The sequence below is a fragment of the Myotis yumanensis genome, unplaced genomic scaffold (genome assembly GCF_028538775.1).
Source record: "Myotis yumanensis isolate MYYU_CA2020_CCGP unplaced genomic scaffold, mMyoYum1.0.hap1 SCAF_16, whole genome shotgun sequence".
In the NCBI taxonomy this organism is placed as follows: domain Eukaryota; kingdom Metazoa; phylum Chordata; class Mammalia; order Chiroptera; family Vespertilionidae; genus Myotis; species Myotis yumanensis.
This window is the reverse complement of record NW_027223767.1, coordinates 44,216,381-44,239,342: the sequence shown is the minus strand read 5'-3', so window position 1 is coordinate 44,239,342 and position 22,962 is coordinate 44,216,381. Positions and strand designations below refer to the sequence as shown.

Below are 22,962 nucleotides of genomic sequence, written 5' to 3'. Positions count from 1 at the left end.
AATCTTGAGGGATGGGATCAAAGTATCTGTTTTAGAAGCACCCCAGGTGACTAATGTGCAGCCAAGGTTAGGAAACACGGATCTACAGGCTAGTACTTGTGGGTACTCGGCCAAATTTCTACCTGAAACAATGAAAGAAGATTTAAGGGGTTTCTAGTTGAGTTGAGTGAAAAGGAGTCTAGTCTTTGAAGTCAAATGGAATGTGGGTTTTTACACCTTTGCACCACCACTTACTACAGTGGCCTTGCGCAAGTTATTTAACTACCTTAAGTCATTAAATAACTTAAGTTCCAAAATGTGTAAAGCACTTTGTGCAGGGCCTATAACAGGCACACAAATGATGTGCAGACATTATCCCTTCTGATCGGTGGAGATGCTGTAAGTCAAGGCCACCTGCGGGCTGAGCTAGACCCTGAGTACCTATCTGTAACTTCCCAGCTGGGGACAGAGATCAAAGAAACAGGAGTGAAAGAAAAAATTTTACTTAAAAAACAAAACAAAAAACAACAGTGGGCTCTGGAAACGGGAGTTAGTCCATTCGGGCCTTCAGGGTCCTGGTGGTGATTTTGTCCTTCTCACTGCAGGGGGAGAAAATCCTAAGACTGCAGAACAGGTGGCGTTCTCACTGGGTTTAACTGTTTTGCTCACGTACGTTAATGGAGCCTGTGCTGAGGAAGGGGAGCATGGAGAAGTGGGGAAACTGGTGAAAGCTCCCATAGGTGGGACCATCAGGAGGTGAGATGATTCAGGGCTGGACTGAGAAGCTGTCCAAAGAAAAGAAGGCGCTCCCCCAAGGCCTAGAGAACGAGGAACTAGGAAGGACATGCGATGGGTTTCACGATGGACATAACACTGTCAGTCCCAGTCTGTTTCTATGGTGATTAAGCAGGATATCCCATAACAAAAGGCTCCAAATACTTGTTCTGGTTGTACCGAAGGGAAGCAGTTGGGAGGACACCTAGTCCATCCAGCTAGGTTCCTGGTGACAGCCCCAAACTATTAAGAGGAAAAAGGGGACGGCAGGCAGAGGGCAGGAAAACAGTTCCCAGGGCGCAGCACTTCACACACTGAGTCCCACACTGGTGGGAACTGGGAGAGATGCGGGAGCCACCCAGTATTTCAGTCTGTCTGCAGTAGCTCTGCTGTGGCTCATCACCACACAGGTCCCTGAGATTTGGGGGGCACTTAAAGGGAGAAAGAAATGTCTGTTGTGAACAAGGGGAGACTCGGGGTCACGGAGCCTCACCTGACTGAGGCCAGGGGAACCTGGGTAGGCTCCCAGCTGCCACCCTTAGGGATTTCTGCTCTCCCGCATCTGCCAGGGCGCTGGGAAGATGGGGGTGTTTGTGTGGGAGGGGAGAGGGAAGTGTCTGCAAAGCTTCTGGACTTGCAGCTCATACTCACATGACGTGGACGACGACTCCCATGCCTGACACGGCGTCACGGTCCACAGCATTCAGCATGGCTTGTGAGATGGTTTCAAATAGGTGTTCTGGATCCTGCCAACAGAGCAGAAGCCTTTCAATCCCCAGAACCTCGGACGCCAACGTGGTCTGGCTCCTTAACACTCTATTTTTCTAGGCTCAAGGACCCCAGCTGTGGCCCTCCTCTGCCTCAAGTGAAAGGCCCCCTCTGTTCCTTCCCAGAAGGGAGCAGGTTATATAAGGGGAAGTTCAAGCCCTGCACTTCCTCCACTCATCAGCAGTGTGACCTTGGGCAAGTCATACCTCCCTTCACTAAGCCTCAATTCCTCGCCTGTACAATGGGGAGAAGACTCCCCATCTGGCTCCCATGTGCTCTGTCAGCTGTCTGATGGGCTCTCCGCCTGGGTGTCCCATTCGTACTCAAAACTCAACCTGTCCAGCCATGACAACACATTTCCACCCAAACCTGTTCTTCATTCTCTATCTTTGATGTTTTAGTTAGAAAACTCAGGAGTCCTTAATATCTCCACCTCCCTCATTTGTTTTAAATGACCAAGTCCTCTAGACCAGTGGCCGGCAAACTGCGGCTCGCAAGCCACATGTGGCTCTTTGGCCCCTTGAGTGTGGCTCTTCCACAAAATACCGACTTCTGTGCATGGGCCACGAAGTTTCAATCGCACTGTACATGTGCCCCCACACGTGGTATTTTGTGGAAGAGCCACACTCAAGGGACCAAAGAGCCGCCTGTGGCTCGCGAGCCGCAGTTTGCCGGCCACTGCTCTAGACCACGGCTGCCTCACCCTCCCACTGCCACAATCTTTGCTCAGGACCTTAAAGCCTCCTGCCGGTCACCACAACAGCTTGTCCCTTCTACCTGCAGGCCTCTGGTTCCCGAAGGTTCCTTCCTGCCCTTGACACCGCACCAGAAGGAAAAGTTCAAACTCCTGGGCATGGCATTCAAGGTATTTCACAGTCTCATCCCAACCTCACTCTCCTTCATCACCTCACCCCACATCCCGCTCACACTCCTGCAGCCACAGCGAGCTCTCTTCTCTGACCACGGGGCCCCTTTGCACAAGCTGTTCCTTCTGCCAACCAGGCCCTTTCTCTCCCCCTCTTCCTAGCAAACGCATTTTAACAAATATTTGGGTGTCTGCCTTGCTTCATTAGACTGCAGTGAGCCCTTGCAGACAGACTTCCTGCTTTCCCCAGAGTCTGACCAAGCCGGCACAGCAGACAACCCTCACTGCCAGGCACTGTTCCACCTTCTCGTGTTTCCTCACACCTCCATGGATAAGGTAGGTGCTACTGTTACCCCATTTTACAGCTGAGGAGATGGAGGCAGAGAAGTACATCGACTTACCCAAGAGTAGAACTCATTAAGCGGTTGGTGCAGCTGGTATTCCAACCCAGAACCCATTCTGTTGAGCTGCCTCTAAAACTACACTTTACATTTTGTTAAATGCTTGTTAATTGAATGAATGTGAGAACCCTGAAAACCCAGTGTGAGGAGTTATTTGTTGTAGCAAATATCTAATTGGGGTCCCTGGAGCCCGCCGGCCCACACCAAGGCCCTGGCAGATGGAGTTTCTGGCTCAGCAGCTGTGGCTTTCTCCCCTACCCACACCATTTCCCCCAGTATCTGCAAGGCAAACACATGTTCCCCTGATGATCAAGGAGAGGAGGCCACCTCAGATCCCGACCCCACTTCACGCCACCAACTTACCATGTCGGGCTCCCAGAGGGACTCGCACATCCCATACATCTGTTCGGCACAGGTGCCGCTGACCACAAAGTCGTCAGTCACCATGGGGCAGCCAATGAGGTCTAGAGAGCAAATGAAGGGCTGAAAGGTCTTCGGGTCCAACCCAGCAATGACTGGCTCAGTGTAGTAGGGGCCAAACCTGTAGGGCCAGGAGCAGAGAGAAACCAGAACTTAAGAACAAGTCCTTTCCTGTTCAGGTCTAGTCAGACAAGGCCCTGGCCCAGACCCAGGGAGGAAAACAGAGGGCCTGTTTGGGAAAATCTCCTTTTCCTGTGGCCACCTTTTTAAAAATTTACTTATATTTTTATTGACTTCAGAGAGGAAGGGAGAGGGAGAGAGAGATCAAAACATCAATGATGACAGAGTGTCATTGATCGGCTCCCTCCTGCACGCCCCACACCAGGGATCGAGCCCACAACCCGGGCATGTGCCCTGACCGGGAATCGAACCGTGACCTCCTGGTTCATAGGTTGATGCTCAACCATTGAGCAACACTGGCTGGACCTCGATGCCTTTTTATTATTTTCAATAAACATGAGCCATTAAATATATACCTTAATGTGAGTTAAATTTTATAAAGCCCCGTCATATGAATCAGTTTAAAAAATCTTTTGTTAAGCCTTTCTCAATGTGGGATTTTGATAAATGTGGTTACTATATACCAGACAATTCACAGCCGAGGAAATGAACTTATGTCTAAAAACAAAATGGTAGTCCTGCCTGGCTAGCGTGGCTCAGTAGTTGAGTGTCGACCTATGAATCAGGAATTCATGGTTCGATTCGCGTTCAGGACATATGCCCAGGTTTCGGGCTTGGTCCACAGTGTGGGGCGTGCAGTACAGGAGGCAGCCAATCAGTGATTCTCTCTCATCACTGATGTTTCTTTTTTCTTCTTCTTCATTTTCAATAAGTTTTATGTGACCTAGTTTCTGGGTTAATTTTTTACCAAACTGCTAGGAACGTACTGTGCCAATATGGCGGAAATGAACTTGTGCTCAGGAGGCCTTGGTGAGGGACACCAGGCAGGCCTACCAATATGCACCGTGGTGGTTCATCATTGATAGATCCTGTGACTTTAAGTGAAATGATATATAACAAAACCAAATGTACCATAGATCAATTGATACAAACAAGTTCCTATGGCATCTCATCGTTATGACAAAGCGACGTTGAGCAAAATGTCATCCTAGGACCTGCGATACTTCCACTCACCGTTTCTCATACAAGAGGTTGGCCACCATGCTCATGAGGGTGTAAGGCTTGATCTGCCGCCCTTCCTTCAGCTCATACAGGTTCAGTCGGAACTTAAGGCGCTGGGCACTGTGGAAGGGCAGAAGAATTAGTAAGCCACTGTCCCCTAGTGTCCAACCTGCGGGGGTCAGGAGGGACATAGGAAGACACCACCTGGGCCCTGCCATGGCTCCTCCCTTCCCCTCCCAGGGATTTTCTCACCAGAAGTCCAACCTCATGTCCATGTTTCAGGACTTGCCCAACACAACACCTGGACACACCACTCTAATAACCTCCCCCCCCCCCCCCGAATACTTTTTAGAGGGGAGATTTATATATATTTTATTGATTTCAAAGAGGGAGATAGAAACATCAATGATAAGAACCACTGACTGGCTGCCTCCTGCACGCCCCCTACTGGAGATGGAGCCCGCAACCAAGGCATGTGCCCTTGACTGGAATCAAACCCAATAAAATGCACAGCAGAAGGAGCAGTGGACTGAGAGCTGACCTGGGCTAAGCCTTCATCCTCCACCTTAATTTTTTCATCCTCAAGATGAGGAAAAAGTCAATCACCTGGTGGTGAGACAATGTATAAGCATATGACAAGGTGCTTGGAAAACTGCAAAGTCTGATATGTCTTAAGCAGCAGCCACACTAAGGGACCGGAAAGTGACTAAGAAAAAAAGGCCACAAATCCTCCAGTGCCATCTGCAAGCCCAGGAATGGGCCCCTGCCGGGAGCAGACTAATGCATCCCTGCCGGAAGCAAAGCAAAGAGCCACACAGGCCCCCAGGACAAGGAGCCTCGGACACGAGCTAAGCTTCATCCGACAGGCGAGGAAGCAACGGCCTAGCAAAGGGAGCCATTACCGCCCACAAACAAGCAAAGTCCGTGAGAACCGCCTCCCGAAGAAAAGAAGGGTGTGAGGACGCCCGTGGCCGGAGGGAGGGCGGCGGGTGGGCGCCGTCACACCGGCTGGAACTCTCAGCTACCATTCCCAGACTCCACCAGAACCGGAAAAAGGTCGGCTGGCTCAGTTAGATCTCAGGAGGAGTTTCCAAGTTCTATGTTCTTGAGACTTAGGGGTCTTTCAGGGACACGGCAGAGAACGTTTTCTGCCAAGCGTCCACCCACTTTAGCGGACTGGTCCCTCGGTCTTCCAGAAACAAAGCCCAGGAACCGCCGCTTCTTAGGCCGCCAGCTTCTTGCAGGACCCGGCACCTGTGACCACACCTTCCCTCTGGAAACTCAATCTTGATTCTTTTCCTCTGGCTTCTCATCTGACCCCGCTGCTAACATTATGCAGTTCAGCTTACTTTTCCCCCTTGTCTCTCCAAAATCCGTTCCCATAGATTTGACAGCTCACCAACACCTCTCCAGCCCCGAGATAGCGCTTCATACCCCAAATGCTCACAAGATGTTTCCACTTGGCATGCCTTGTCCCCTCAAAATTAGTGTCAAAATCAAAGCCGTCACCTCCCTCTAAAACAGCGGTCCTCAACCTGTGGGTCTCGACCCCTGAAAATACATCCTGCATATCAGATACTTAGATTACGATTCATAACAGTAGCAAAATTACAGTGATGAAGTAGCAACGAACATAATTTTATGGTTGGGGGTCACCACAACATGAGGAACTGTATTAAAGGGTCGCGGCATTAGGAAGGTTGAGAACCACTGCAAGTCCTCCCAATGCCCATGTTTCAGTCAACAGGCTCAACACAGAAATCATCTTGAAAACATTTCTGGACGGCCTACATGCCGGGTACTAGCTTAGACACTAGTAAGGACAAAAGGGAGGAACCACAACCTCAATGAAGGACTCTTTGGCCTCACAATATCCAAGCAGCCACCACGGCTGGCCAGCAACAACTCTCAGGAATACTTTCCTTTCCTTTCCCATCACCCCCACCCCACCAGGACCACAAGGAGCACGCCTGGACTATCGCAACGGCTACCGAGTTCATCTCCCAGACCCTCCCTTGTCTCAAATCACAGAACCACTGCCAACTAGAAGCTAATCTAGCACCCGGTCGGCACCAGGGTCAGTTCTCTATCTGTATGCCTGCCTTGTCCCCACTAGACCTCAAGTCTTTCAAAGAGGGAGCGTGCAGGCTTTCGCTTCCGAGGGGCCTGTTTGGGATCTTGGTTGAACTTCATCAGCTTGCATCTTGGGCAAGATGCTCTCTGAGACCCTCGGCTCCCTGATCTGCAACACAGGACCGAGGGCACCGTGGTGATGTCACTAAACGAGCCCACGCAGGTCAGGTGCTTTCCACAGCCTGGCACAGAGTCAATGCCGTGTAAGTCACTAGCACACAGCTCTGTCATGCGTGGTGTCCCGCAAAGGCTCGAACTCACTGGAGCTTTGGGGAGATGGCTGACGCCCGGGCCACTCACGACGCCAGGCCAGGCTGGTCCATGGAGAGGCCGGGATGTGGGCGGGGGTCCCCGACACTTACACGGTCTGGACGTCGGTGGCTAGCCCGGCCAGGCCGATGTACAGCCGGTCGCCCATGGGGAAGATCTTCTGGAAGTCCGTGGTCACCATCTGGGCCTGGATCCCGAAGCGCCTGTCGGCGGCGATGGCCACGCAGTCCTTCCCCTTCATGGCCATGACGGCCCCTCCATTGTAGGACATAATAGACTGGGGCAGACAGGGGGGAAGGGCTCAGCGCGAGGTCAAAGGCGGCCATAGACCCCGGCCCAGCCCCTGATCCGGAGGCTCCCGTCCACACCGTCCTCCACTCTGGAGGCGCCTGGAGGCCTCGAACTCCAGATCTGAGATCAGCCCTACGGGGCTGCGAGGAGCCGCATTCGCCTCACCCACCATGGTCCTCACCGCGGTGCGCTCCCCTTCAAATTGGAGCCGCTTCCTTCAGTCGACCACCAGGCCCTCTTTGCCTCCCAAACCTCCCATGACCCCCGTTTCTCAGTAGCTACCCCGAGCCCCTACTCCTCGCTCCCATCTCACCATGATTGCGGTGTAGTAGGACCTCCGACCGCCACAATTCCAGCAAACCGGCCGGGGACCTCACTGCGCAACCACCCTCGCTGTTCTCTCTCTATTGGCTGGAAGGCCGGTCTTTCCGGGATATTTTGGCTTTCTATTGGCTGAATATCTCTGTCAGTCACCCGCACGGGAAGTTTGATTGAGAAGTCAAACCCGGGACCATAAAGCGGAAAGTGAAAAGTCACGGCGAGTGCGGAAGGACCTGGCGTCGCGGTGCAGGCTGGGATCGCGGCGGACCCGGTCTCGGGACCCGACAGACTGGAGACGGGATCTGCGTGCGCTTGGGCTGCTGAAGCCGTAGATACGCGGCTGCAGCCGCAGCTGAAGGGCTGCAGTGTTGCTTGTCGAGCTTATCACTCATCTTAGCTGGTTTCATTTATTTATTCCAGAAACCCTTACATCTGTTGTGTGCCAAGCTCTGGATATTAACGGTGCCTGGTGTTTAAGAGGCGCCATCAAGTGCATATTTAATAATGCGAGGAGGGGAGGGCAGTAGGTGGGCGTCGCGAGTGTTCAGCTGCAGGGGTTCAGCCGCAAAGGGGAGGTTTGGAGGCCGAACATTGTTCTCTGGGGTCGATTTCAAGTATCCCAAATCTCAGCTCACTCTAAAAAGGGACGTTCCGAGCTTTCCCTTATCTAAGATCCGGAGGCAGCCGGCGCCCACCCCTACAGAGCCAATGGAGGAAGGCGTGCCTGTCCTGCCAGCTTTCTTCCACGAATCAAGACCCTGCCCTTTCTCCCTCGGGTCCGTTTTTGCACGTCTGCGAGGGTTGCTGTTCTGACTTCTGCTTCGTCGCAAGCTCACTCCTATTGACTCGACTCGCCGCCACCTCAACAGACACGACAGTCTCTGTGGCGCAATCGGTTAGCGCGTTCGGCTGTTAACCGAAAGGTTGGTGGTTCGAGCCCACCCAGGGACGCTCTGTTTTCCTCCCTCCTAAGCGTAATTATCCTAACTGCTAGAGTCCCCAAATTTGGTGTTGAAATGGCAGAGATACACTTTTTCTATAGCACCTCAAAGGGTCACTGTGATTGGAAATTTGTTGTTTACTCAGTGATGGGATAATTTCTCCGCGCTTTCTTCTACCACTCTGCCCCAAAACTGGACGGCAGGAATAACAGATTTTTGTCTTACCGGGCAATACCAATACGTTTCAGGTTGCATTTTTTGTAGGATTAAGAACGAATTTCCAGTGGAGGTTAGATAGTTTTCCATTGTCGGTCTCAGTCAATGTTACAATCTTGAACTGTTACATTTGTAGGGGAAGAAAGCGTGTGAGAAAAAGGCAGAGACAAACTGAGGGATGAAGAGAAAGGTGAGAAAGGGAGAACATCGCTGTGATATGCGGACACAGGAAGAGGGGATATGACAGAGGAAATAGGCGAGGTCAGAGGAAGGAAGACCCAGAGGAAATGGAGAGAAGGAAAAGAGCAGTTAATATGAGAAGCATTAAAAAAGGGAAAACAACAAAACAGGTTTTTTTTTCTAGAAATACACCCACTTAAGTGAGGAGGATTGGGAAATAGAAGCAGAAACTGACAAAGGACATTGTTTTGGGGAGACGTGGGTAAAAGAAGGAAAGGCAGTCATAAAATCCCGAGAGGAGCCACTCTCTCCCACCACTGTCCTCATCTTCGAGGGAATCTGACCTGGCAATAGCTCTTGGTATGAGCCAGAAATGATCACCCCGATTTCCGGGGTCCCTGCCCTATGGAAGTGGATTCTTCTGATGAGTACTTGTCAGGAAGAGAATCACCTGCGATACTACAACTAAGATTGAGATAAAGAATTGGCACCTGACCTCTCCCAGAAGCACGTTCCAAGGGCAGGGGGTAGGAGCCTCCACTTTTATGAAAGAGCTAAGCAAAGGACTCTCTCAAGCCATTCTCTTCCACGTCTGGTCTCTTCTCAAGATTGGGCTCACAGGAGGCCTCTTCTGAAAGCCCTTGCCAGTGGGCACCCTCCCTGCCCCGCTCTCACACCGCTGGTGGGGGACACGGAAGGGTACACAGTGCCATGGGAGCTCACCAGACAGGCTGTGTGACCCTCCGGATTTGCCGCCATGGGGCTGTGAGTACCCAGCCCGGGAAAGCCCGGCTCATCAGCGTTCTGTGCCCTGTGCCCAGAGCAGTACTTGCATTGACACTACAGGTGCTTCTTTGTCCGAACACTAGACACATTCAGATGTGGGGAAGGTTGGGACATAAGATTCTCCTGCTAAACCAGAAAGGCCAGGGATATGGGGACCTGCTGCCTAGGACAGAAATGATGCAAGTGTTCGTGGGTAATGGGGTCTTCAGCTTGCTCCTTCTGTCCTGTGGTTTGCTCCTGGCTGGTGCTTGATAATTGAGGAACAAGTGAATGGATCCCAGGTGAGCACCGAGCACGGTATCCCTTCTAGCCGCACCCCAGGATCAAAGAACCGCAGTAGGGCTCAGAGGCAGTAGCAGATACCTCCCCGCCCCAAATACACACACAACCAAGGCCAGTCCCTGGATGCTCGTGTGCACTGTGGGTGGGATTGAGATATCGAAGCCCCTACAGGTTGCTCTTGCTCCGGATCTTCTAGCCCCAAAGGAGTGGCAGACCAAGCGTCCCTGCTGCGCTCCCCTCCCCAAAGGGCGACTCCGGGACAGAAGAGGATGCCTGGGTCTTCCCAGGCAGAGTCCAAGGTTCAGGCGACACACTTGCCCTAGGGACAGGGGGTGCGTCCATCCCCAGAACCCCCTTTCCCAGATGAGTGGCGAACTCCTGGTCTGTGCATGCAAACAGTGTGGAGCAGGTAACCAAGCCCGCCCCCCGCCCTCCTCTCCCCGCCCCCACTCGGCCAGGGTGGGCTGAAGGCTGAAGCTGGGGTCACTTGGCGGCCAAAGGGTGACCCTGGTCTCTGGCCAGCGAGTGAAAGCATGCAGCCCGCGGACGCCAGCTTCGGGGCGGCCTGGCCTGCGAGCGAGAAGGGGAGGAGGCGGAGGCAGGCGCTCCGAGGCTGGCCGAAGAGTCGTCTCCCAGTTTGCTAACTCGAGCGAGCCACCGCCAGCGCACTTAATGGCGTTTCTGGCCGGATGGTCGCGCTCTTTGGAGGGACAGACACAGTGAACATTCCCAATAAATCTCGACTAACGAATACGCGAATCGACCGTCTTCAAGAGGCAGGCCCGCGGGCGTCGCCGAAACGTAGTATTGATTAGCTCCCCCCGGCGCCCCCGCCCCCCGCTTCCCGGCTGGTCCAAGCCTTCCTCCTCCTCCGCCCCCCACCCCCGCCGGCGGGATCCCCTGGGGACCGGAGCCCGCACCCTCGGCGGGAGCGAGGTCGCCGCCGCCGGGAGGGAGGCGCACCCACCGCGCCGAGCGCGCAGCGCGGTCCACGCCGCGGCGCACATTGCGGGCACCGGCGCGAGGCGTGGAAAAGCGCGGGCCCACCTTCCAGCCCGGCGCCGGGATTTCTAGTTTATTCGGGCCGCTCGCATTCGGCCCGGTGATTGTGTCCCAGGCCCGGGGCCTGAGTCTCCCCGCCCAGGTTGCGTACCACTCTCCCCCACACCCGGGGCGCCAGCCTCCACCACGGCGACCCCCACCCCCACCCCCGCCGCCTCGCCCTCCGTCCCCAGGCGGGTTGCTCCCTCGAGGCGCCCCGGCTGGGGCCCGGGTGCTGCGTTTCAGAGCCGGCTACCGGGCCGCCGAGAGGGGCGAGGAGGGCGGGGAGGACGCGCGCCTGCAGATGCAGCTGTTATTTTTAAGGGAATCTTATTCGAGTGAATGGAAAGGGCCCAGACGCGTGGACGCGGAGGCGTCGCGTCCCTCGCCCGAGCCCAGCGCCCCTTAGCCGAGGCAGGAGGCCGGCAAAGCGAGCCACCGCGCGTGGAGCCCCGTCTTGATGTCACCATTTTCTAGGCGCCCCAACTAGGGGTGGGGATCGCAGGGTCAGGGGGTGGGGGGCGCACACGCATTTTCCGGGAGGAGGAGTGAGCTGCAGAGACGAGGCTCCTTCCTCCAGGGTCGGGCTGTCTGGGAAGGGTAAAGGGCTGTCCTACTTTAGGGGGCCTGGTCCCGGGGGTGGGGGGGTGCAGGCGCGAGAGCCCCTACCCGCTCCTCCTCGGCCCCTCTCCGCAAACACCCTAAAGGAATGAGGTCACGTGGGTGGGTGGTGGGCGGGACCTACTCTTGTCTGGAGGAAAAAAGCCATTTTGTCCCCCCCCCCTAGCCCCGGTCCCTCCCCTCCCCCTCCCTCCCCTCCCCCTCCGCTCCCCTCCCCTCTCTTCCTCCCACCCCGAGCCGCTTTCGCAAACTCCTTTCTTACCGAAGGTTTCTCCCCTCCCGCCGCCCGAGCGAGCGGCACGGCTGGGGTCCCCCTCCCCTCCCTTCCCTCCCTCCCATCCCCCCTCCCCGAGACCCACAGACCCCGCGCCCAGGTAAGCGGACACGGACTGCCCTTCCCTTTCCGCCTCCGACCCCGTAACCGTCTGGGGATGGGCCGGGGCCGGCGCATCCTCTCCCCATCCCCGCGGGAGGAGGGCGCCGCGAGCCGGGCCTGCTGCTCGGTCTGCGTCCCACCCCCGCCAGCCCTGGTCCGGCTCGCGCGGCCCGCCGTCCTTCCTCCCTTTTTTCTCTCCCCTTTCCCTTCTTTCCCTTCCAAGATGGCCGAAGCCGATTCCCCTTTTCGCGATTCGGCGTCTCCCTGGACCACCACCTCTTTGTGCCGCCGCTGCGTCCTCAACCTGCCCCCGAGGTGGCGAGGGGGAGGGTCCGAGGCAGCCACAAAGGCTTCGGGGCTCCGTGTGGGGTGGGTCTCTGCCCGGCTGGCCCTCCCCGAGACCCGGAGCTCCCCGGCTCTGGCCCACGGCCCCCCGCGGCCTGGGGAGGGGTCGCTCTCTGTTTTTTTCGGGGGACCCCCGGGCGTCGTGGACGTGCAAAGACCTGAGGCCGGGAGGAAGGGGACATGCTTTCTTATGGCTGCGGGGCCGGGGGAGGGCGCTCTTTCCTGCCCGGGGCCCGGTGCTCTCGGGCACCTCCCCCAGCCGGTCCCTTTCCCCCCAATCCCTGGACTGGGCGCCCCGCCCCCGCCCAACCCCCTAAGCTGGGCCCCGCGGAAAGTTTGGCTCCAGGGAGGACGGCAGCGGCCCCCCGGCCACTGGGGTCTCTGGTCCTCTGACCCAGCTCCGGGGGCAGCCGGGGCGGAGCGGGTAGAATGGAAATGCGGGGGGAGGTTGATCGCGGCCTTTCCTATCGCCAGCGGAGGCGGGAGGGGTCTGACCGACTGCCCCTTCCTTCCCCAGGTCCTCCTGCTGCTAGCTCGGGGGGCGGGGGGGGGGGGGGCTGGGCGAGTAGACACCCCTGTCCTTCCTGTCTTCGCGTTGGGCCCAGGCATGCCTCCCCCCCTCCCCCAGGCCCCCATCTGCCCAGAATCGCTCCGGATGGCTGGAAGAGGCCGGGGTGGTGAATGTGCCTGTAAATATTGTGGAAGTGCCCCTGGTCTTCGTCTCTCAAGAGTTACCCCTTAATCCCCCACCCTCACCCCTGCTGCCTCAGTCTCTCCAGGGCTTCCTGTAGCGGGGAGGGGAGGGGGCGTCCCTTGGTCGCCTCCCACTTCATTCTGATGGCTCCCTCTCTGGGCCTCTTGCAGTTTGCATCTGTTCCTGAAACTCTTTCTCGCCTTCCTCCCCCTTCCACTCTGTTCCAAGGTGTTAGCACTTGGGAAAGAAGCATAAAGCCGGCTCTGTTGCAGTGTTTTGGTGGTGAGGTTTTCCCAGGGGTTCCCTCATTTGGAGTTGGGGGTTGCGTTCGTTCTTAGAGCCGTCTTTGGAATGAGGCAGGGAACAGACCTGGGGCTTAGCATCCAGACACTGTGTAGCTGGGTGGGGTTCAAGTTGAAGTCCTGGGGTGGGGGTGCAGGAAGGGGGCTCTCTGCTGCCCTGCCCTTGCCGGAGAGATCTTGGTGGATGGAGCTGTTGCCATGGGAATGGAGACAATCTGAAGAGGAAGAGGTTATATCTTCGTGCAGGTCAGACGCCCACCCCCACTCTTTCAGGCTCTGGCCCCCAGAGTGGAGGTGAGGAGCCGCACTGTCTTTGTTGCCAGGAGACCTGTGTTATAATTTACACTGGGTGGGCCAGGGATGCACAAAAGGCTAGTGTGTGTTTGCAGCTCTGGTTTCAGCCGGGGATGGATGTCAGACTGTGTGCTCCTGGATGGGGGTGGAGGTGGCTATATGCATCTGGCAGATGTGGGCCGGGCTCTGGTCTGGCTCTCTGTGTGGGTGTGTCTGTGTGTGTGTCTGGCCAAGTATCTGTCTGGCTGTGTGTGTGTGTGTGTGTGTGTGCGCGCGCGCACGCGCACGTGCTGTGTCTCTGGCCTTGTGTGTAGTGAGTGTGAGGGAGATGGAGGAGGTGTGTCTGGCTGTGTGTGTATATTTTGGGTTTTTGTCTTTGTTTGATCTTCAGAAGCTAGGAGGTGGGGAAGGGAGGAAGGATGGAGTGAGCCCAGCACCAGGAGGCTAGAAGCCTTTTTTTAGTGTTCTTGTTGGGGAGCAGATCCTCATCCAGGAAGATTGAGGGGTTAACCGTGCTCCCAGGTGGACTGCCCATGTTCCTCCCACATCCATGGGGCTTACACAGTTGCACCTACACTGTTGGGAGAGGAAAGGACTCCTAGATCCTGGGGTCTGCGTCTTGACAGTGCACTCTGGCTCGCTGTGCTTCTGTACGGCCTCAGTTTCCCCATCTGCACCATGGAAGGGGGATGAGGGCTCTGCTCCCTCTTGGTACTTCAAGGTGAGAATGTGTGCTGATTGTCGTCTTTGGCCAGACTGTGACCCGTCCTAGGAGGCTCACTGAGTGGTCTGTCTTCCAGGGAACGTGGCGTCCTACATCCCCCTTCCTGGGTGGAGGAAGGCCAGGCTTATTGGCCGAGGTGCCAGTGTGTCAGGAGCACCGGACTGGGAGCCAGTCTAGTCCTAGGACTGCCACTGTGTTGCTGTGTAACCGTTAGGCAAGCCACTGCTTTCTGAGTTTCTCCATCTGTAAAATGAAATGATGGACAAGGTGCTTTCTAAGACTCCTTCTCCCTCTGCGATTCTAGACGTCTGGATGTGTGACCTTGAGTGACTTTTCCCAAGACCTGGGGGTTTTCTAGTGAGGGAGTCGGGCTACTTTCATTTGGAGGAAAAGCAGAGCAAAGAACGCTGCACCTGTGCATCCAAAGGAGCAGAGGGGCCTCTGGATTGTCAGAGATCGGCTGTTTCTGCAGGGGAGCGTGAAAGAAACTGATGGCAAGAGAGGCCTAAATCTTGGGGGAGCTTCCGGAAAGAGCTTGGTTAAAACAAAGAGATGCAGGGTGGTCTTTATTAGTAGGGGACTTTGAGGGCGAGGAAAGACAAATGCCAAGCTTGAGAGGCAAGGAGGAGTGGGAATTGGGTGCTGGTCAATCTCCCTTCCTGCCTCTGTAGCCGAGACCAGGGACTCCCAGGCCAGAAGCATGGGCCGCCCAGGGGTTGTGCCCTTGTAAAGTCAGTGGTTTGGGGACAGGAGACACTGAGGGACTTGGCCCCTGGTTGGGGGAAGGCAGTGGAGGTGGGTGATGGTACTCAGGCCCACTGTAGGGATATGGTTGGGGCTGACCTGGCAGAGCCCCCAGAACTCCACACAGGCCACTTCCCTTTTCTGCTTCTTGGATTTTTCTCTCCTTCTCTGTTCCCCTTGGGCTAGTCCCATCTCCCAACCTCTTTCTTTTTTTCTTTTTTTAAAAAGTATATTTTTATTGATTTCAGAGAGGAAGGGAGAGGGAGATAGAAACATCAATGTTGAGAGAGAATCACTGATCGGCTGCTTCCTGCATGCCCCGCACTGGGGATCGAGCCCGCAACCCGGGCATGTGCCCTTGACCGGAATTGAACCTGGGACCCTTCAGTCTGCAGGCCGATGCTCTATCCACCAAGCCAAACTGGCCAGGGCTCCCCGCCTCTTTCTTAAAGTGATGATGCTGATGGTCCAGCCACCTATCACCCCACTTCCTTCTGCTTCTCACAACACACCAGCCAGTTGCAGCTGGGGAGGAATTGGGTGTCAGTTGTAGGGCCCTGAGGCTTCCTGGTGGGGGGATGAGATGGGGAGGAGGTCCTTGGGGGAACAGGTAACCATGGCAATCAGGTGAGGAACCAATCATGGCTTCTCCCCAGCCCCAGAGGTAACAATCTGAGAGTCTGGGGATGGGGTGGGTGGAGCAAGGAGAGTCACAGGGGAGCTCATTTCTTAAACGGGAGATACGGGAACATTTCATTCCTCTGTAGGTGCCACAGCTCTTTCCTTCACCTGCACATCTAGAAGGACCTGAGGGATACTCAGTCTGAAGGCTCACAAATGCTCATGGGAGGGAGAGGGTGAGGGTTAAGGCCATGTGCCCGGGAGCTCCTGGGTGTTGAGCCCATAGTCTGCTTGGCAGCAACTAGATGGGAATTCTTAACAGTAAGTGTCTGAAAACACAAGTGTGTGAATGAGGCGGCCGGGCAATGTGAAGCGCTACGTGTTTGTGTGCATGTACGTGTGTGTGTGAGAGAAGGAGAAGGGGGTGTGACATTCACTGATGGCAACCTGGACCCCCCAGCATTATCAGAGCCCCAAACGCTTTGTTTCTGGCTGTGCACGCACACGGGTGCATTTGGACACAGACACAGACACGTAGTCATACAAAGTACCTTTGGAGGCCCAGACAGCACGTATGCATCTGAAATTACACACACCCAGTGAGACAGCCACTCCGAGTTTGTTCTTTCCTCTGGATGGTTGTAATAATATTTGGGCATCTTGCCAGGGACGAAGTTACCATGGAAACAACCAAACAGTGGAGTCACCAGCAGCATAATTGTGAAGGGGGAACCCGTGCAGAGAAGGCAGAAGGCGTCCACCCTGTGTATGGCCAGAGCCGCCTTCCGCTGGCCGGGCCTGCAGGCCTCAGCCGCTGCCTCCCTGCTGGCTGGCTCTCTGGGCTGGCTCGCTTGCTTGTTCCGCTCTGTCTGCCCTGCGAGTTGGTGTTCCTCCCATGTGTGGCCTTTGTGTCTCTCCATCTCTTTCGGTCTCTGGCCAGCCTCTGTGGGCTGTTTGGGTCCTGGCCAAACTCATCCTGGGGTCTCTATAGAAACTGCTGATCCCGGCTGTGAATTTCTGGTCCTAGAAAACCCAATGCGGTGTCTTTAGAAATGTTTCTGGAAAGGAGAGAAGGGTGTGTGTTGTAAAGGAGCAGTCCGGACTTGGCCACCCTCTCAAGCCCCACCCCTTGGGCTTTCACTCTGGGAAAGAGGAAGAAGGGAGGGGCCACCCCTTCTCTGTGCAGCTTTGATGTTTTTATGTCAAGAAGAACATCAGCCAAGCCAGAGCGGGGCTTTGCCTGACCTCCCGGGACCCTGCCAGAGCCTGGCTGGGTGCTCAGGCGGGCTGGGGACAGGAACTCTGTGCCCAGGCTTGGCAGGCATCTCCGAGCCTGTGGCAGGTGGCAGAGGAGGTGTCACCAGGTGGGAAGTGGTGGGTGGCAGTGCCCACGTGGGGACATCACTGCGTGTGCATGGGGCGGGGGCCCTGGATGTGTGTGCTTGTGGGCACAGGTGGAGCTGTGTGTTCCTCAGCGTTTCCTGCGTGAGCGTCAGGCCTGGAACCGGCGTGGTCAGTAGACTTCCAGGTTGCTGCTCTGGGGCCAGGGCTGGATGCAGAGCCAGAGGACAAGTGATGGGGGGCCCCTTCAAACTTCCAGCTGCCTGGAGGAGGAGCATACGGGATGGAAGGAGGGTAGGATGGAGTAGAAAGACCAAGTCAGGGGCCTTGCGTCTGGAGGGGGTGAAAGGGGCAGGGGCAGTTTATTCTTTCTCTTCTTTTGTTTTCTGGAGGTCTAGCTTATTTGAGTTTCCTCCTCGCTCCTAGCACTCACTTGAGTGAACATGAATTGGGATTACGGGGATATTTAAAAAGTCTGTTCTCTTCCATTTTCCTGCCTCCCCCCGGCCTTTGGAAAGTTGGGTAGTACTTCCTGTGGACTAACCTCAGTCTTTCCTGCTGCTCCTGAGATGGAGCTGATCTTGTTGCTCGAGGTGGGGTGACCCTCCAGAGCCGCCGGCACCCAGTAAACACCCAGAGGGGGCCAAAAGAACCGGATGCTGACGTGCACCCAATCCAAGGCCGAGAGGAAGGGCCTTGGCCTCGGAGAGGATGTTGGATCTCTGGGTTGCTAATTCCACTTTTACTTCCCAGGGTGACGCTCCCCAGCCCCCCAGCCCCCTCCCCGGCATCATGCATCGGACCACACGGATCAAAATCACGGAGCTGAACCCTCACCTCATGTGCGCCCTCTGCGGGGGGTACTTCATCGATGCCACTACCATCGTGGAGTGCTTGCATTCCTGTGAGCTGGGGGAGGGGCTGCCTCTCAGGATGGGCAGCTTCTGCCTAGGTTGGGGGGGGGGGGCAGGAGGGGAGGGGGCACTGCCCAGGGAAGGCGGAGCACAGACCCTGCCCTGAAGAGTGAACATGTCCCCAGGTCACAGGGAGGCTGCCTGGGAGGGGAGGCTGGAGGTTGTGACCCAGAGTTCTTCCAGGGACTTTCATCTGAAATCTCCGTGGCTGAAATGTCACCCCCTGAAGACGCAGGTGCCCCCTGGTGTGCCCTGTGGCCTCGGGGGTAAAGGTCAAGGGCCCCCAGAGATGTGTAGCCGGAGATGTGTAGCCGGCTGGCTGCTGTTTTGTACTCCATGAGGGGAGCTTGGGACTTGGGGCTCACCATATACACGACACAGGACACTGGCCTAATCCACACACATAGACACATAAGATTGTCCTCCGCCCTCTCTGAGAACACCACCACGTTGGCGCTCTGAACGGGCCCAAACTGCTGGACAAGGTGGAGAAGGGAGACCTGGACCCGAACGGAGGGGCCGGGGGCTGGGCCTGGTTACCAAGGGGGCTCTGACTCCTCCCTCTCTCCGTATCCCCCAAGTCTGCAAAACCTGCATCGTGCGCTACCTGGAGACCAACAAGTACTGCCCCATGTGTGACGTGCAGGTCCACAAAACCCGGCCGCTGCTGAGCATCAGGTGGGCCTGGCACTGCCCCCCCAGCCCCTGCGGGCCTCCGGGTCTGCTCCCCTCTGTCCCTCCCTCCTTGTTCCTGTAGCCCAGGGTCTGTTCCCTCCCTCTGGGTTGTATCCAGCTGAGAAGTATTGGAGGGTAGAGACCAGGCTCCGAATCTAAGGAAGGGAGGTGCGCAGCGGGACCCCTGGCTGGGGAGATCGGGGTAAGAGGGTTGTTGATAGGGTCCTGTATGTTTTTTTCCAGAGCTGACAAGACCCTCCAAGACATAGTCTACAAATTGGTCCCTGGGCTTTTTAAAGGTATCCACACACCTCCCTCCTCCTGCCCCCGCCCCGCCTTTCCCAGCCTGTTGCTCCCTCCTCACCCTGTTTCCTTCCCTCCTTCAGATGAGATGAAACGGCGGCGGGATTTCTATGCCGCGTACCCCCTGACGGAAGGTGAGTTCATGTGTGTGCTCCCAGGCCTGGGACCGTGTGAGTGTGAGGCTCTGCCCAGGCCTGAGGGCCCGGTGCACTGGGCTGTCCATCCTTCATGCACAACCATGCCATCTCCTTGGCTCAGAGGGTGGCTGGGCTCACCCCACTGGGCTCTGAGATTCTGGGCCCTTGGTGGGGCTCCTCTCCCCCACCCTAGGCAGCCCCCCGGTTTTCTCCTCCTGCAGTCCCCAACGGCTCCAACGAGGACCGTGGTGAGGTGCTGGAGCAGGAGAAGGGGGCTCTGAGTGATGATGAGATTGTCAGCCTCTCAATCGAGTTCTACGAAACCGTCAGGCAAGTCTGTCCTATGCCTGGTCCTTTTGGGGTCCTAGGCTGGGTTGCCCCCTTCTCCCAGCCAGCCCCACTCCCCTGGAAGGGAGGGCCTTCTGAATGTGTGTCCTGGGGAATCCTGCCTGAACCAGGGTCTCCCTAGCTTCGTTCTACCTCCTCCCCCAGGGACCGGGAGGAGAAGAAGGGCCCCTTGGAGAATGGAGATGGGGACAAGGAGAAGGTGAGCGCTGGGGCCTGCCCAGGAGTGGGGTGTGGGCTGGGGGAGAGTGCCTGGGTGGCCCATAGCCCTTGGGTGCCTCTCCCCTGGCAGACAGGGGTGCGCTTCCTGCGATGTCCAGCAGCCATGACCGTCATGCATCTCGCCAAGTTTCTCCGCAACAAGATGGATGTGCCCAGCAAGTACAAGGTGAGTCCCTGGGCCCTTGGAAGAAAGTGAGTGTCTGTGGGCGGGTGTGTCTGACAGTCTGTGCATCCCAGCCATTGTTCAGGGCGGGCTGGGTGTCACCAAGGGCCTACCTGGTTGTGTAATTGAGCCCAAGTAGACAGGTAATTGAAACCAAGATTAGGGTGGGGCAGTCTGCATCTGTTGAAACCAGTGTGCAGACTACATGGGAACCAGGTGGTGTGTGTGTGTGTGTGTGTGTGTGTGTGTGTGCGCGCGCGCGCGCAAAAACACAGGGACTTATCTGGGGCCAGCTGGCTGAAGGAAGGCCAGTCTGAAATTCTAACAGAACTCCAGGGCATTGCTTCTTAAACTTGAATGTGCTGGTGAGCCCTTAGACTAGAGGTCTTGTTAAAATGCAGATTGATTCAGTAGATTCTGCATCTCCAGCAAGCTCCCCAGGTGCTGCCAATGCCACTGGTCTACAGAGCACACGTTGAGTTTCCAGGGTCTAGGACAGTGGACCCCAAACTTTATGTCAGATTCACGTGGGGAGCTTTAAAACTCAACTCCTATCTTAACAGCTAAACAGAAGCTCTAGGTCAGTGGTTCTCAACCTTGGCTGCACATTAGAATCACCTGGGAATCTTTTCAAAATCCTGATTTCTGGGCCTCATCCTCCGGAAATTCTGTTTCTTTGTTCTGGGGTGAGGCCACAACATTAGCAACAAAGAAACAGGATTTCCGGAGGATGAGGCCCAGAAATCAGGATTTTAAAAAAAGATTCCCCGGTGATTCTAACGTGCAGGCAAGGTTGAGAACCACGGCTCTAGATCGAAGCATTGGAGTCTTTTAAAGCTCCCTGGGTGAGGGCCGTGCTCCACCAGACCCTTCTCACCTGGGCCTTTCCTTTGCCTGTGGTGTTCGCCCTCCTCCAGGTGGAGGTTCTTTACGAGGACGAGCCGCTGAAGGAATACTACACCCTCATGGACATCGCCTACATCTACCCCTGGCGGCGGGTGAGCAGGGCTGGGAGGGGACCCCTGCAGGTCGGGCATTGGTCTGTGCCCGCAGGGACCGCATGAGCCACCCTGCTCTAACCACAGACAGACAGCTCATCTCTCGTCCCACGAGCTGGCCATGTCCGGGGGAGCCCGCCTCGGGCTCTCTCTCACGGAGCGCCCACACTCGGGAGGAAAGGATCTTTGGGCAGATGACATGCCCCAGTTTGGGGTCGGGAAAGAGGGTCTGGTGGCTGTGGAGGAGTAAATGTTGCTTTCTGCTCGGCCTCCTCTCTTCTCTCCAGTCTCTGGTCTCACACGTTCTCTCTGGGTCTGGTGCCCGGCTCTCCGGCCTGGCTCTCTCAGTTGCGAGGTCTCGCTTTCCCTCGGTCCTCCTACTCTGCTGGGTCTTTCTCTCTAGGGCTTGAGCTTTTCCTTTCTTCCTCGTTGGGCATGAGGGGGTGAAGGTGGGTGGCTGCCTGGCTAGCCTCTCTCCCCCCACTCTCCCTGCAGAACGGCCCTCTCCCTCTCAAGTACCGGGTCCAGCCAGCCTGCAAGCGGCTCACCTTGCCTACAGCACCCACCCCCTCCGAGGGCACCAACACCAGTGGGGCGTCAGAGTGTGAGTCAGTCAGCGACAAGGCTCCCAGCCCTGCCACCCTGCCGGCCACCTCCTCCTCCCTGCCCAGCCCAGCCACCCCCTCCCATGGCTCTCCCAGCTCCCATGGGCCCCCAGCCACCCATCCTACCTCCCCGACTCCCCCTTCAGCAGCCAGTGGGGTCAGCACAGCTACCAACGGGGGCGCCTCGAACTGCCTGCAGACACCATCCTCCACCAGCAGGGGGCGCAAGATGACTGTCAATGGAGCTCCTGTGCCCCCCTTAACTTGAGGAAAGGGACCTTTCCCTCCTCTTCCAGCCATGCCTCTCCACCCCTCCACTTTTTCTGGGCTCCTATTTCCACCTCTTCTACTTTCCTCAGCTCCTCCCACCTTAGGGGTGGCGGGTGGGTTTTATAAATAAATCTCTCTCTATATATATATGTACATAGGAAAAACCAAATATACATACTTATTTTCTATGGACCAACCAGATTAATTTAAATGCCACAGGAAACAAACTTTATGTGTGTGTGTATGTGTAGGGGATGGGTGTTAATTCTGAAGGGGTCTTGTGTAATTTGCTCTACTCTATTTTTGGGGGTACCTGAAAGTGGACTGGAGGGGCCGCTTGAGGCTCAGTAAAGCTTTGCCCCATCCTCCTTCTGTTTCCCAAGGCAGATGGGGTGTTGCAGGGCCCACCAGCCCCCAAAGCTTTAGGCACAACGCTTAACTGGCTGTGGATGGGTCCACCCTCTCTCTCTCTCCATCTTGGCTGCTGTCGGGGCCCGACCCAACCAGCCCCCCACCCCCTCATGTTGAATGTCCAGAGACTTGCTAAGACAGTGCCTTTTACAAATGCAGTTTATCCCCTGGTTTTGGGGAGCGAGTGGGTGGTGGAGATGGTATCTCCCTGACCTCCTCCTCGTGCAGTGGAAACTTTGTGCAAAGCGTAGCTAGTTCTGCCCTTTCTTGTTTTTTTCCCTGTGTGTGTGGCCTTTGCACCGTTTTCCTTGTGGAAGAGAAGATTCGGGCCATGGGAGGCCTCCGCCCTTGACATCCCACTGTGGCTCTAGCATTGTGAACCACTTCACCCCCCGGGTTCCCCTACCCCCACCCAGGCCCCCACATCAGCCAGCCTGGTGGTAAAGTCTCACTTGGGGACCTGGAGTGGAGAGGTGGAGTGGGGTTAACCTCAGACAAGCACAGACCCCAGATTTTGCTAAAGGCAAACAGCCCTCCAGTCCTCTCCCCACCCCCAGCTGAGGCCCAGTCAGGAAAGAGCCTCGGGGGCACCTGAAAGCACAAGACAGACACTTGTAAGCTCTGTCCTCAACTCCATCCTGAGAGGTCAGTGGACCACTCCTGAGGGGCAGGCCCCGGGATCTCCCTGCCTACCTGTTTTCTTCCAATGTACATAGGTCAGATCGGGGAGGAGGCAAGACTCTGTCACAACCTAGGTGTCTGGGTTGGGTCCCCCCAGTGGGTTTGTCTGTGTTTGCACCTGGTCCGTTGTCTGAGGTGCTATGACTGTACCCTCCTCCTACCCTGGGACATTTGCATCTCCTGGCTTTGTAATAAATGCTGCATATTCTCCAGAGCCTCTAGTTCTTTGGGGCAGAGGGGACAGGGAGAGGATGGGTGGGTCCCCTGGCCTCCTCGTACCTCTCGCCTCTAGGCTCAGCCTGCCTTGGGAGACCCCATATGGAATA

At 56.2% G+C, this 22,962-nt stretch overlaps 2 protein-coding genes, 1 long non-coding RNA gene and 1 other non-coding gene across 5 annotated transcripts; 3 read left to right on the top strand and 1 right to left on the bottom strand.

The window, feature by feature from the left end:
* Window positions 1-466: 466 nt before the first annotated feature.
* Window positions 467-7,504, bottom strand: PSMB3 (proteasome 20S subunit beta 3). The gene is made up of 6 exons (XM_070393923.1): window positions 7,397-7,504; window positions 6,885-7,069; window positions 4,402-4,509; window positions 3,151-3,328; window positions 1,405-1,499; window positions 467-578 (listed from the first exon to the last, which is right to left on the bottom strand). The coding sequence occupies exons 1-6, from the start codon at window positions 7,397-7,399 to the stop codon at window positions 530-532; spliced, it is 618 nt and encodes a 205-aa protein (XP_070250024.1). The 5' UTR covers window positions 7,400-7,504; the 3' UTR covers window positions 467-529.
* Window positions 2,133-3,734, top strand: LOC138994192 (uncharacterized). Its single transcript, XR_011468402.1, has 3 exons — window positions 2,133-2,386; window positions 2,595-2,722; window positions 3,507-3,734. It is a non-coding gene; the product is annotated as an uncharacterized lncRNA (long non-coding RNA).
* Window positions 7,505-8,281: 777 nt separating the features above from the next.
* Window positions 8,282-8,355, top strand: TRNAN-GUU (transfer RNA asparagine (anticodon GUU)). The gene has a single exon. It is a non-coding gene; the product is annotated as a tRNA-Asn (tRNA).
* Window positions 8,356-11,688: 3,333 nt separating this feature from the next.
* Window positions 11,689-22,848, top strand: PCGF2 (polycomb group ring finger 2). 2 transcript variants are annotated; one of them, XM_070392996.1, is made up of 11 exons: window positions 11,689-11,845; window positions 17,666-17,816; window positions 18,408-18,504; window positions 18,745-18,800; window positions 18,888-18,938; window positions 19,163-19,271; window positions 19,434-19,488; window positions 19,579-19,674; window positions 20,589-20,669; window positions 21,165-21,273; window positions 21,421-22,848. In XM_070392996.1, the coding sequence occupies exons 2-11, from the start codon at window positions 17,705-17,707 to the stop codon at window positions 21,540-21,542; spliced, it is 888 nt and encodes a 295-aa protein (XP_070249097.1). In that variant the 5' UTR covers window positions 11,689-11,845; window positions 17,666-17,704; the 3' UTR covers window positions 21,543-22,848. The 2 variants fall into 2 exon arrangements, with proteins under 2 accessions (XP_070249097.1, XP_070249096.1); XM_070392995.1 differs by having other exon boundaries at window positions 21,165-22,848.
* The last annotated feature ends 114 nt before the right edge of the window (window positions 22,849-22,962 follow it).

Excerpts from the sequence above, each read along its gene's own strand:
- PSMB3 (XM_070393923.1), bottom strand. Across the intron at positions 1,500-3,150 it reads CCCTCTGGGAGCCCGACATG|GATCCAGAACACCTATTTGA; the intron begins GTAAGTTGGTGG and ends CTCTGTTGGCAG. Across the intron at positions 579-1,404 it reads GGAGTCGTCGTCCACGTCAT|TGAGAAGGACAAAATCACCA; the intron begins GTGAGTATGAGC and ends CTCCCCCTGCAG.
- PCGF2 (XM_070392995.1), top strand. The coding sequence starts at position 17,705 with ATGCATCGGACCACACGGATCAAAATCACGGAGCTGAACCCTCACCTC. Across the intron at positions 17,817-18,407 it reads CGTGGAGTGCTTGCATTCCT|TCTGCAAAACCTGCATCGTG; the intron begins GTGAGCTGGGGG and ends GTATCCCCCAAG. Across the intron at positions 18,505-18,744 it reads CGGCCGCTGCTGAGCATCAG|AGCTGACAAGACCCTCCAAG; the intron begins GTGGGCCTGGCA and ends GTTTTTTTCCAG.